General features: G+C 38.6%; 1 protein-coding gene across 2 annotated transcripts in view; it reads right to left on the bottom strand.

Annotated features, from left to right (window-relative positions):
- NETO2 (neuropilin and tolloid like 2) overlaps positions 1-14,374 on the bottom strand; it is a 56,064-nt gene that overhangs the window by 16,245 nt on the left and 25,445 nt on the right. The window contains exons 4-6 of one of the 2 annotated variants that reach the window (XM_084756014.1): positions 13,454-13,702; positions 7,587-7,631; positions 7,378-7,505 (exon numbers count right to left, since the gene is read on the bottom strand). In XM_084756014.1, the coding sequence (XP_084612140.1) occupies positions 7,378-7,505; positions 7,587-7,631; positions 13,454-13,702 (422 nt within the window). The remainder of the gene's footprint in view (positions 1-7,377; positions 7,506-7,586; positions 7,632-13,453; positions 13,703-14,374) is intronic. The other variant, XM_084756015.1, reaches the window with a different exon arrangement.

The following is a 14,374-nucleotide window of genomic DNA, read 5'->3' as shown; positions in this document are numbered from 1 at the left end:
TTTGTATTTTAGGCTGAATGCTCCACTTTATATACGCAGCATATTTACATTATCCTTCATCTGTTGCTGGGCAACTGGGTTAGTTCTGTTTCTTTGCTATAGTGAGGAGAGCAGCAATAAACATGGGGATGCAAATATCTCTTTAGTAGGCATAAAGTTCTTTGGGTATAGGTCCAGGAGTAAAATAACTGGGTCAGATGGTAGTTCTATTTTTAGTTCCCTTGCTCCAAACTGGTTTCCGTAACGGTTGTATTAACTTGGACTCCTATGAACCATGGTAGATCCCCCTTTATCCACATCCTCTCCAACATTTGTTAAATTTATTGATGGTATCTATCCTAACTGGGGAGAGGTGGCACCTTAAAAGCAGTTTTAAATTGCAATTACCTGATGACTAGGAAGCCTGAACATTAAAAAAAAAAAGTTATTATCCATTTGTATTTATTTGAAAACTGCCTATTCTGTTCACTTTACCCATTTTGCTGAGTTTTATTTACTTAGTATTTAATTTCAGCAGTTCTTTTTTTGCATATTATCTATCTGAGGTAAAAATTCTCTCCCATTCTGTATGCTGTCTGCTCTGATGGTTTCCTTTGCTGTGCAGTAAGTTTTTCATGTAGACCTACCTGTTGACATGTGGGGCTACTTCCTGTATGATGGAAGCTCTTCTTGGGAAGTCCCTGCGGTAGGTACAGGTCTTAAGGAAGGCTCCCCGTGGTTTCTTCTAATTGTCTCAGTACTTCAGATTTTGAGTTAAGTTTTTTTGTCCATTTTCTATTTTTTTACGTAGATGATAATAAATTTAATTTCATTAAATTTTGGCACTTTGGCAGGTAGATGTCCAGTTTTGCCAGTATCTTTTCTTGGATACACTATCTGTTTTTTCCCCTTCAGTGTATGTTTCTGCTTCCTTTGTCAAGAATTAGGTGGGCAGAGCTTTGTTTAGTCCCTGGTCCTCAGTTCTGCCTCACTGACTGACCTGTCTCTATCAGTACAAGGCTGTTTTCATCACTATAGCTATACAGCATAATTTGAGGCTTGGTATTGTAATACCTCATGCTCTATTTCATGTCTTCTGTGGGTCCATATCGATTCTTGGATTATTTTTTCTATGTCTATGAAATATGCCATTGGAATTTTGGTAGATATTGCTCTAAATCTGTTAACTTAATGACTCATTTTGTTAGTGTAGCCATTTCACAATATTGATTCTGCCAACTCCGGAGCATGAAGAGGCTTTCCACTGTCTTGTCCTTTTTGATTTCCTTCTCAGTATCTTGGAAGTTTTCATTGTAGGTGTTCTCTTCTTTAGTTAGGTGTATTCCTGGTTACTTAACTTTTTTTTGAACTGTGTATTTTCCTAAGTTCTTTGTTGGCATATATAAAAGCTACTGTTTAAAAGTATTTATTTTATATGCTCCAACTTTACTGTACTTATAAATCTAGTTTGTTTGTTTTTTTCCAGACAGGCTTCCTTTGTGTAGCACTGGCTATCCTGGACTTGCTTTGTAGACCAGGCTGGCCTTGAACTCACAGAGATCCACCTGCTGCTGCCTCCCTAGGTGCTGGGATTACAGGTGTGCGCCACCACCGCCCCATTTAAATCTAGTTCTTTAGTAACAGATTCTGTAGGAAATGTTAAGTATAGAGTCATGTTATTTGCAAATAGGGATCATGTGACTTCATTTCCTATTTTCATTCCCTCTGTAACTTTCTCTTGCTATAGCCCAAACTTCAAGCACCACATCAAATGTGAGGGTAGAATGGCTGTCCCTGTTTCACTCGTGATTTTACAGGAAATGCTCAGTTTGTCCCCATTTAATATAAGATCGATGAGGTATATTCCACCTATTCCAACAGCTCCATGACTTTTAGCAGGAGGTATGTTGAACTTCGTTGAATGCTTCTGTGGGATCAATCAAGTCTGCTTATATGGCCCCATTACATTTACTGATTTTCTTTTGTTGAACCAACTTTGCCTTTTGGGGATCAAACTCACTCACCTGGTCAAAATGTCATGTGTTCTTGGATTTGGTTTCCAAGTACTCTGTTGAGAAGTTCTGAATCTGTACTTAGCAGAGACATGTATTTATAGCTTTCTTGCTGTCTTTACCTGGTTTTTGTATCAAGATAATACTGGCTTCCCGGAATGACTGTGGTAGTGTTCCCTTCACTCTGCACTCTGTGAACAAGCTAAGAATTGGCATGAGATTTTCCTCGAAAGTCTGATAGAATTCAGTGGTGACGCTGGCTAGTCCTAGGCTTTTGAGGGGAAAGTTTTGATTAGTCTCCAATCTTGTTGCTTTATATAATGTGTCTGTGTGAGTAATTTTTATCTTCTGGCTTTAATTTTGGTTGATATGCATTTATATATTTTCTTTTGAGAAATCTCCATTGAGGCCACTAGCCTATAATGTATACATGTATAAGTAAGCAAATGTGTATGTGAATATGGTGTGACATTTATTAGATAACACAATAAGGTAATAAAAAAATTGCATATATGCATGTCCTTGCCAGAAGTCAGCACTGGGTGTCTTCTGAATTACTCTGTACATTATTTCTGAGACCGTTTTTGCCATTGAATTTTGTCAGCTCCTGAGATCTGCCTCTGCCTCTCCAGTGCTGGGAAATCTGAAGGGCACTGCTGCACCTGGCTTCTGTGGGCAGTGACAATTACACCCAGGTTCTCACTCCTGTGCAGCAAGCACGTTAGTGACTTAACCGTCTCGCTAGACACCCCTCCCCACATGGTGGGGGAAGTCACAGTGTGGATGCAAAGTCAACCTTCGGTGTCACTACTTAAGTGCCACCTGCCTTGGTTTTCAAGAGCATTTCTCCCTGGGCTCTGGAATTTGCAGAGTAGGATAGGCTGCCTGGCTAGCCTCAGGGATGTTCTGTTTCCCAGTGCTGAGATTACAAGCTCACAACAGCACACCGATCTTTTCATGTGTGATCTAGGGACTGAGTCTAGGACCTAAGGCCTTGTGGGAATGTTCTTTACTGATCCTATTATGAAGCCTGTGAGCAATCTCTCTTGGCTATCTTTTTTTTTTTTTTGTCTTTAACACCGTCCAGTACCACCTTCCTAGGGAATGCACAGTGGGCTGGGCCCTCCTGCATCTGTTAAAAATCAAGAGCTGCTTTCACAGGCATGCCTATAGGCCAGCCGGATGTAGGCAAGTCCTCTACACTTCTCTCAGATCCCTCTAGGTTGTGTCAAGTTGGCAATTATGGCTAACCAGGACATCAGGTTTTATTTTGTTTTGTTTTTAACATTATCCTTTGGTTAAATTTGACATCTTTACTTGACAAGATGAGTTTTAGCTCATTAAACTCAAGTACTTTCTTTTCTAAAGGAAGTACGTATAGTCATAAATATTCTCAAATTATTGCTTTAAATGCACCTAACAGTGTTTGGTTATGAGTATTTTAATTGCTGAGTTTTGCATGCATTCAAACTTCCGTCCTGATTTCTTCTATTCTACATGAATTACTAAGTAGCATAGTGTTCCACTTCCAAACATCTGACCTTGTATGTAGGCTAGCCTAATGCAGTGGATCTCAACCTTCTGACGCTGGGACTGTTAATACAGTTACTCCTGCTGTGGTGACCCCAACTCTACAATTATTTCTGTTGCTCCTCTGTAACCTTAATGTTGCTGCTGTTATGAATCATGACATAAATATCTGTGTTTTCAGATGGTCTTAGGTGACCCCTGGGAAAGGGTCTTTTAACCTCCAGAGCAGTCATGACCCACAGGCTGGGAGCCACTGGTCTCAAACATACATCAACTTTCATAAATCTATGCTAACAAAAACCACTTGCTCTCTACATGTTGTGATTATGACCCCACATGTTGTTTAAATATTAAGAGCCTTAATACATTTTTAAAAATCTTCGGTCTATTAATTATTGAGGTGAAAATTACTGTAAATGGGATTTTTTAATTTTTATTTTCTGTTTTGTGTACTTTGAGGCTATAATCTTTAACATTTTAAATTATGTTTCTTTTGTGAATTAGTGAGCCTGGATTTCTGCTTTAATAAACAATATCCATCGACTTTTAGTATTTGCTGGCAGTCCTTACTTATTTGTGTGTGTGTGCGGATATATGTGTGTGTGTGATGCATACATTCCTATGTGTACAGGTATGTTCGCCTGTGTGTTGATATAGAGGCCAGAGGTTGATGCTGCGTGTCTTCCTGTCTCTCTTTTATTTTTCAAATCAGTGTCTCTCACTAAATCTGGGGCTCACTCACCTAGAGTGACTGTCTACTTGGATCTGCCTGTCCCAGTGCTTGGTCATAAAAGTGCCCAGTCCTAACTAGCTGCCCTAGTGCTCACGCAGAAAGCCCTTTACCCACTGAGCCGAGTGGGTATGTATATAGTTTGCCTATAAACAGGACTTATTTGCATTTCAGTGTAGCACTTAGTACATTTATTATTTTTAGCCTGAAACCCCTTAGCTTTGCCTTCATTCTTAAATCAGTTCAGATACAGACATATAGGCTACCAGCTATTGTTTTCTTACTTTAAGACACCTATGTCTTTGAGCTTCTGCTTTACTGTGGAAGGTTTCCAGGCTCAATGTAAATAGCATCAGGCCAGCACGAGGCTCAGTGGGTAAAGGAGCCTACTGTGAATCTAAGTTTGATTCCTTGGTTCCAAGAGGGAAAATGAGAGAATTAACTCTAGAATGCTGTCTTCTGTCCTCCTTGTGTGGGCCATAGCACACATGTATTATATATAAAGTATGTGTCCTCACATATATAATAAACACATGCAATCAAAAAATGAATAAATATCCCTTTGAAGGCAATCTTCCTAAACTCAGGTTGCTTAATTTTTTTCCCCTTGTCTTTTGGGCTCAATCTACATATCATTTAAACAGCATTTTTTTCTTTTTCAGAGTCACTATGTTATACATCGCCCATTTCTTTCCTTTTTCTTTTTTGTTTTGTTTTGTTTTTTGAGACAGGGTCTCTCTATGTTAGCCAGGCTGTTCTGGACTCACTTTGTAGACCAAGCTGGCCTCGAACTCACAGTAATCCGGCTGCCTCCAAGTGCTGGCATTAAAGGCATGCACCACCACGCTTGGCATCTCACCCATTTAAAAAAAAATTTCTTAAAACATTGCTACACACACCTGTTAATAAGTCTTCTCAGCTCTTTGAATCACAATTCCTTTTATTACTGAAGTTCTGTACAAGTAGTCCTGGCCATCTTTCTTTCTCATCTTTCTGATCATTGTTGTAGGATATAGTTCTTGGAAATCTAAAAGCTAGGAGATTAAACTTCCTTTTTGTTTTGTCTGCTCTTAGCTCACGATGGGCTATGAGCAGAGAGGTTAACTAATGTGGGATCGGAGGGGGCTTTTTTAAGGATGCAAGTTCTGTAGTATGTTTGGCTGTTTTTGATTAATTTTTGACAAGTGCTTAAAGCTGTTGTGAGTTCAGGACTCAGCTCTTGTTAATGTTTTTGAGTTCTGATTTTTGGATTGACCAAAGGTAATTTTCTAGGTGTGAAATCACAGGAGAGATCCCACTTCATCTCACCAGAGAACAAAGCCCTATGACATGCTTCTTGTTTACTCTCCGATGTTAGTCACCCTCCGGTAAGGGTTCTGGTTGTATAAGGGGCCGCATGACGGTCACATGATCCCTTGCTCTACTGTTTTTTCAGAGGCAGTTAAAAACAAACGTCAGAATGTCCACTCTAGCAGTAACAGGTAACTGAAACCTCCAGAGGCATTTATAATATCAGTTCTATTTTATTGGACTACAGCTGTCTGTCTTCATAAGACTCACTGGATCTATTTTGAACTTATATTTGCTTTTTGAGGAATACCTGCAAGTTTTTAAAAAGTGTTTTCAAGTTGTTTATTGTTTTCCACAAATATAAATCTCATTTTCATTCTTTTGGGGGGGTGAGGGTCAGGGTCTCAGTTATGTAGCCCAGGTTGGTCCTCAAATCATGATATGTTCTTCCAGCCCTCTTTCATTCTTTCCCTTTTTCTACCTATACATAAATATAAATTAAGTCTGATTTTATCTGTCGATATTCCTAGAATTATAAATTAAAAAGCAAAAGTCATCAGTCAATCTCAAGAGTTATTTAAAAGCATTCTCTTTTGCAGCACCATACCACCTGCTTTTTTGCATACTGTTTTGCATAACAGTGTCACATGATCAGCAGAGGGCAGCAGAGTGCTAATACAGAAGTGAGATTCAATGCTTATATTTCACATTGATATGACTGATCCTTTAAGACATACTAACTTCTTGTCGCCTAATGGTCCTCATCAGAAAAAGGGGCATCTTCTGAAGACACTCTGTGTATGTGTGTAGACCAGACATGGACACGGAGCATCTTCCTCTCTACCTGGTTAGTTTCTGAAAGGGTTTCTCACTGAACCTTCAACTCCCCATTTCAGCTGGACTGGCTGAGCAGCGAGCCTCCAGCCCTGCCCGCCTCCCCTCCCCCTTTGTGCTGGTGCTGCAGCCCTGCTTTTCTGTGGGTGCTGGTGCTACAGCCCTGCTTTTCTGTGGGTGCTGGTGTCTGAATGCAGGTTCTCAGGCTTGCACAGCAAGCAGTCTACTCACCAAGCCATCTTCCCAGACCCCTAAAGCACTTAAACAGAACAACAACAACAAAACCACCACCACCACCACCAACAAACCCAAAACAGTAACAAAGAAGACCAAAGAATAAAAACAACAGTAACAGAAAACCAAACCCAACAAGTGTTTGATCGATACTTGTGTTCACCAGTTAGGAATTTATAGAATCAGCCCCCCCCCCTTCCCCACGACAGGATTTTTCTCTGTAGCCTTGGCTTTTCTGAACTTACTCTGTAGACAAGGCTGGCCTTGAACTCACAGAGATCAACCTGCCTGTGCTTCCCCGAGTGCTGGGATTATAGGACTATGCTACTGCACCAAGCCAACTCCATAGATTTTTAAAAACCATAATCTTTCCAGATTAATAATCTTAATATGGCGTTGGTAAGATGCCTCAGCAAGTAAAACGTTGCTGTGCAGTCCCACTGACCTGAATTTAACCCCTGAAACCCATGAAAGGTGGAAGGAGAAAACCAACTCCATGAAGCTGTCCTCTGACTTCCACATGTTTGCCTTCATGTGTGTACACACTTAAAAATTAGAAAAGAACTTTAACATATGTAAATATTTTAAATTATTTCTATCTCCGTTTATTTAACTACAAAAACATTATGGTCTTAGTAGGTGCGCAAAAGAGTAAATGAAATGAAAAACTTAAAGTATCAAACATTTACAGGAATCAAACAGTGCACTACAGACATCATGTCTTCTTAGGTGCCTCTCTGAAGTCAGTCAATCTGTCACAAACAATACCTTAGCTTTGGGGGTAGCTTTAATTGTCCATATGCAATCAACTGCTTGGCCAGGCTTTGTTTTTTCTTCTTGTTCTACCTGGCTAGAACGTACTATTCCATCAGCTCCCGAGAGCTCAAATTGGCAATCTAGGGGGAAAAAGAGAGATATTCAAAGAAAAATAAAACTAATAAAAAATGTCACAGGAAGAAAGAGGTAATATACTAAACCTGGGATGGGATTTAAAATACCTCCAAGGTAAGTAAAGTCTGGATCTGTAACAGAAAAGAGAAGAAAGTTATTGGTACCGAGCTTTCCAGACCTAATGTAAAGTTCTATTTAAAGCTTTAGTACATAGCAACCTAAGAGGCGCTTTCATCGGTAGATACTGCTTACCACTAGTCATTAAACAGAATAATTATGGGATCAAAATGTAATGAGAATTTGTATATTTTTTATTTCAACATGAATGCTTTATGCTGTTGAAAACATTAACTGTCAAATATAGTAGCTAGTCCACTAACACATGGATAGAAATATTTAATATAATGGAATACTATTTAGCCTTAAAAGGAGTATATTTCCTTTGTGTTGATCTACATTAACTGTTTTCTAAAATGTCTGCTTCAATGGGTAGTGGTGATATTTTCAAAATGATATAAACATACCCAGTGCTACTCACTTATAAATAGTTCATATTTAATCACAGCCCAATTTAAAAAATATTATTCAGATGCCTCAACAATTATTTTTCAGTTAAAATAGAAACCACAAATATAAGACTGTAACATAATCTGGTAAACCTATTTCATATACATGGCTTATACCAAGTAAGAGGACACTCAATTCTTATTAATACTGTCTTTAATTGAAGATGCTTTACCATAGAGAAGTAAGCCATTAGTTTAATTTCAAATACAATTCAGTGGCTGTTCTTTTTAAACTTGTTTAAAGAGTCAACTAGTGGACACCAGTTCTTTTGAAAAAAAAAATCAAAGAATTATAAACTGCACTAGAGAAAAGCTATGAGTTATTTGGAAAATTAATCAAATTTAATATTTCTTTTTTCTTTAAAAATTTATTTTATTATTATTTTTATTAATTTGTTATTTTTAGATAGGATCTTTAATCATAGCTCTGCCTCTTTTGGAGCTCACTATGTAGATCAGACTGGCCTTGAACTTTTAAGAGACCCACTTTGCTACTGACATGCACATACACTCAATATGTAACGTGTAACTGGAAAATGTCTTTAAATAATAGCAGAAAAAGTTGTATTTTAGCCCATTATGTATCACACATTTATTTATTTATTTAAAGTTTTATTTATTTATTATGTATACAATGTTGTGTTCACATGTAACACCTGCACACCAGAAGAGGTCACCAGATCTCATTATAGATGGTTGTGAGCCACCATGTGGTTGCTGGGAATTGAACTCAGGACCTTGGGAAGAGCAGCCAGTGCTCTTAACCTCTGAACCATCTCTCTAGCCCCACACATTTATTGATATGAATTGGTTTTCTTAGTTTAGAGATAACAACACTCTACACTGTTATTATTGTTGGGGAATTCCTGTGCAACAGGTAAAAAAAGAAATGACACAGTAGAAAAAGTAATCTAGAAAACTTAATATAGTCCTGGATTAGCTACTGTATAGGAAAAGCACTTAGTTCCTAAGCTACTGTTGCTCAAAGTGAGTGTACTTACACAGGGAGTTGGCTGATTTTAAGTTAGTTAATCAGGGGTTGTGTGGAGGTCAGAGGACAAGTCGCACAAGCGAGTTCTCTCCTGCCACCTGGTGGGAATCTGGGCATTAAATTCAGGTTGCCTGGCCTATGTGCAAATGCTTCTACCCTGTGAGCCTTCTTTCCTGCCCTAAATTTGGTTGATTATTTAAAAGATATTTAAATGCTTTTCTTAATTTTGTGTATGTATGTAGGTCAGAGGTCTATTTGGGGATCGTCCTCTACCATGCTCCACTTTTTCTTTTCTTTTCTTTCTTTTTTTTTTTTAAAATTAGAAACAGGATCTCTTATTGAACTTTAAGAGTCTCTGACTGAACTTAGAGTCTATGAAATTTTTGTCTGGGCCAGTGGGTCAGAGCCTCTACGATCCACTTGGTCTCTGCTTCTCACTGCTGGGTCACAGGGTCACAGGTGTAGCCAGCACACAGTTTTTCATTTTTAAATGTTTTTTTTTTTTTTAAACATGGGAGTATAGGCCTTTAGGTGTACATCAATCAGTTTTAATAGTACATCTTCGCAGACCCTGAAAAACATGTTTTTATTGTCTATTTTTTTGTTTCAAGAACTCTAAATTTGGGGGCTGGAGAGATGGCTCAGTGGTTAAGCGCACTGACTGCTCTTCCAAAGGTCCTGAGTTCAATTCCCAGCAACCACATGGTGGCTCACCACCATCTATAATGTGCTCTAATACATGCAGGCAGAGCACTGTATACATATAAAAAAAACCCTCTAAATTTGTAAAGATGTGAATCATATATAAGATTTTGCAATAGCACTTTATAACATTAAAATAATCAATTACTTCAGTTAATATGGACAATGAACATTAAATACCTGACCAATTAAACAGATCACTTATTGTGATACAAATGACTGGTTCTCTACAGAACAGGATGCCCTGTGTGCCTCCCAGTCAGTCATCTCCTTACCTCCACCATTTTGAGAAAGCAAGTTACGACATATTTGTTGTAATAGATTCCAAATAAAACATAGCATATTAACTATGCTTTTTGAGACAGTCTTGTCTATAGCCCAGGCTGTCGTCAAATGTGCTATCTTCCTACCTCAACCTCCTGAGTAGCTGGGACCATAAGCACGTGGCACCATCCCTAGCTATGCTAACCATCTCTTGGTGTACAGGCCAGTGGTTTTAGTACATTGACAACAGTTCTCATCATCAAAAAAGGAAAGTCTGTACACATTAAAGTACTAACTTTCTATTTCCTATTCCCATACATTTTCTTATTTGATATTGGAACACAGTCCAAGAACAGGGTCATGTGAGAATTCTGAGTGCTTGTGAGGAAACATCAGGAAAACATGACCTCCGTTTCTTCCAAACACAGAATTGTTCTTGGGATGTGTTTTCGTGTTCTTCCTAGGTGTAACGGATAGCAGTGAGTTTACTTCAGCTGTTGTTACTCATGTGCCTCTATGGAAAACATGTTTGTGCCATGTGTGGCTTGTCCTTGTAATTGCACACCTTACTTATGTGACTCCCTAGCACTCAGTATAGACTGCCTGATGCTCTCAATAAAGCTGGCCATTGCATGAGACTTTAATCCACCTCATTTCTAGGCCCCGCTCTCCCAGGTTCCTGCTGCCTAGTAGAGCAGTAACCAACCTTAGATAACAACTTACGCCCTGGACTGACAGCAGTTGCCTTGTGGGTCTAAATAATTTTCCTTAGTACATATCTCAGTTCATCTCAGAGCCCACGTGGTAGGGAACTGATTGCTACAAGTTGTCTACCAACCTCCACCCATGTACTGTGGCACACACATATACAGTAAATCACACACACACACACACACACACACACACACACACACACACACACACACACAAACCCTCTATCACCTACCAAAGCATGGGAAAACCCGATGTTTATACAATTAAGTGAAAGGAGCAATCTGAAGAGTCAACATACTTCATGATCCTAACTGTACATGACACAGAAATGGGAAAACAATAAAGAGCCCAGTGGTTGCAGCAGTTTAGGGGAAGGAAGGGATGTGCAGTGGAACACAGGAAATCATTAGGCAGCGAAACTGCTCTGTATAATAACAGTGGATATACGCTATTCTTAAACTCCTATATATCAGACTCCTAATACCAAGGGTGAACTATGTTGTGAGCTAAAGACTTTGGATAATTATGATGCACCTAAGTTGATGTACTGATACCAAATATACTACTCTTGGCAAGATGTGGACACGGGGAGTGGAGGGATGTCCCTGATAACTACTTCTTGCTTAAGGTTTGCTGTGACCCTAAAACTGTTATTAAAGTCTGTTAGGCAAGTTTTGCTGTTTGCAATTGTCCTTTCAGTATCAGATGGATGATAGTGATGCAAATAACTTCCATAATGCTTACTGACTCAGATACAAAGTGGCTTTAGTTTTAAGGGAAAAAAAGCTGGTAATGGAGCTTTATGCGTAGCATAACCAGTTTTGTAAAAGCAGATTGAATAAAGAAATCCATCTTAAGAGGTAACTACCAAATTGTTAGAAAGGATTTTAAACATGAAGTGATAAAATTATAATTAGTTTCATTTGTATATTTTTAAATTAACAAATTTCTTCCAGAAAAAAACAAAACAAAACAAAAAAGATTATACCCTAAGGGGGAAAAAAAAAGATTATACCCTTGCTGCACAAGGTTGTTTTTTCACTCTGTTAAGATTTTTTAGCTCCTTGGGCACAATAACATACTGATTTCTGAGTTTTCACATCAGAGTATGTGTGCTTTTCACTGGATGGGGCTTTAGAATTCTCACAGGATGTGATCAGTATGCTTATCTACCAGGTGTGGGTAAGGCCTCCACACTGTAGGCTGACGTGTAGTAATGCCCAGACATAGCCACACCCAAATCCCTGTGCATTTTACTTTATATGGTTATGAATTTTATTATAATACCAAACATGTCAATAAGAACTGTAAGAAGATGGAGCAGCAATTAAGAGCACTTGGTGCTATTTGCAGGGAGAATTCGAGTTCTGTTCCCAGCACCCACAGGGCATCTCACAACCACCTGTAACTAGCTTCAGGGACAAGATGCCCTTTTCAGGCCTCAGTGGGCACTCTGTGCATATGTACATGCAGACACAGACACAGACAGGCAGACAGACCAACACACACACACACACACACACACACACACACACACACACACACTAAATGAATGAATGAATAGAAGAGAAGAGAAAAAGAATTTTAAGAAGAGAAAAACTGAAGTCAGAAGTTTAGAGCAATATGGTCTACAACAAACACAGAATGCTGGGATAGTCTTCCAGACAATGGAAGAATTAAGGAACAGATTCTAGCTGGCTGTGATAGTACATGCCTCAGCAGAGGCAGGCAGTGTTCATGGCTAGCACCGTCTACATAGAGTTCTAGGACAGCTTAGGGCTACACAGAGAGACCCTGTCTCAACCCTGCTCCCTCCCAACAAAATGTACCACATTCAGTTCCTAGAGGGAGTGAGGATTTACTGGATTTTGGAATTTTTGGCCTCCAGAACTACAACAAATTTTTTTCTTTCCTTAAGTTATTAGATTTTCATTAATTAGTTAAGTCAGCCCCAGGAAATGAATATAGAAGGTATTATTACTACTTTACTATTGCCAAGTCTTAGGCACAGCTTTGTGCTTAAATATTATAGCTATTGGGGGTAGGGGAAAACACTCAAACCCAGATCTAGCCCTCTCAACGCAGGTGCAGCATTAATTCTGTTGTTAAACAGTTTCTGGAGTATTTATGACTCATTAATAAGTACAATTAAAAGAACCTGCAAAATAAATTGTGGAAATTGTGAAAAGACAATGGATTAAATTATTTTTAAAATTATATTTATTTTGATGTTATTGGTCTTAAATGTGTGCTCAAAATTAAGAAGAAAATGTGACGTTATTTGTTAAACCACAAAATCAGAATGGTATGTGGCCTATTGTTCCCTATTTTCAAAAAGTTTTATTTGCGGCTCCTTGACTGATTTTCTTTCGACTACGACAATTTATTTGGTCTTATTCTAATTACCTTGATCAAATTATCCTTTTCTTTTTAAAAATTTTATATATGTATGTATGAATGTATGAATGTATACGAGTGCTCTATTTGCCTATGTGCCTACATGACAGAGGAAGATATCAGATCACACTATAGATGGTTATGAGGCACCATGTGGTTGCTAGAAATTGAATTCAGAACCTCTGAAGGAGCAGCCAGTGCGCTTAACTGCTGAGCCATCTCTCCAGCCTAAAGTACCCTTCTCTAACCTTAAGATTCTACAATATGCTCAAGTACTGAAAGGTAACTTTTTTTTTTTTAAGGACACTTAATTTTTTACCTGGGATGAATGAGTATTTTGCTCGAAATCCTAGTCCTTCAAGTTCTTCATCAGAACTAAATTTAATCCACATGAATCTTCCTGTTGACCTAATTAATGCAGGGCTTTTCATGCCACAGTAACGATCTATAAGAGGAGAGAAACCAAATGGTCCATCTCGAACTTCCAGGTGATCAAACCGGCATTCAAATGACGGCTCAATATAATAGCGTTCGTCAAAGCTCAGCTCGATTCGTTGGCGAGGAGCAGCTATAAAGGAAGAGAAAGCAAACAGGGCAGCATGAACAAGGCATACATGTATGGGTACAGACAAGGCAAGCACATTAATCACGCTAGTGCTTCACGTGAGAGTGATGTGAGCTGGCAACTACGCATGTAAAAGCCACAGTAAAAGCTCTCTCACAGGAATAATCATTCTCTGTTGTAGAATACAATAATGTTTCCCTGCAGTATTGTGCCATTTATTGAGTTAGTTAAATATACTTGGTTGATTAAAATCTGGCGAAGTGAAGGCCAAATCTTGCTTACTTCATAAAAAACAATGTGCCATATGCAGTGTATCAGATGTGACATAGAGAAAAACAAAAGAACTGAGCAGGAAAGGCCCAGGAAGGTGCACCAGTGAACTCACATTCCTTACCAGAGAGGCTTCTCACACACAGAGACACACTTAATTGAACTGTATTTTAAACAATTACAAATTCTCATTAAAATTCAGCTATCATTTTGTTAATATATTAAATATTTACAAATATTTATCTTTATTTTAGTTTAATTCAAATTTTGTTCCAACTGATTTTTTTTTTTTTTGAGACAGGGTCTCTCCGTGTTAGCCTAGGCTGTCCTGGACTCGCTTTGTAGACCAGGCTGGCCTTGAACTCACAGTGATCCACCTGCCTCTGCCTCCCGAGTGCTGGGATT

Source organism: Acomys minous (genome assembly GCF_964271855.1).
Source record: "Acomys minous genome assembly, chromosome: 14".
In the NCBI taxonomy this organism is placed as follows: domain Eukaryota; kingdom Metazoa; phylum Chordata; class Mammalia; order Rodentia; family Muridae; genus Acomys; species Acomys minous.
This window is presented reverse-complemented; position numbering and strand designations above follow the sequence as displayed.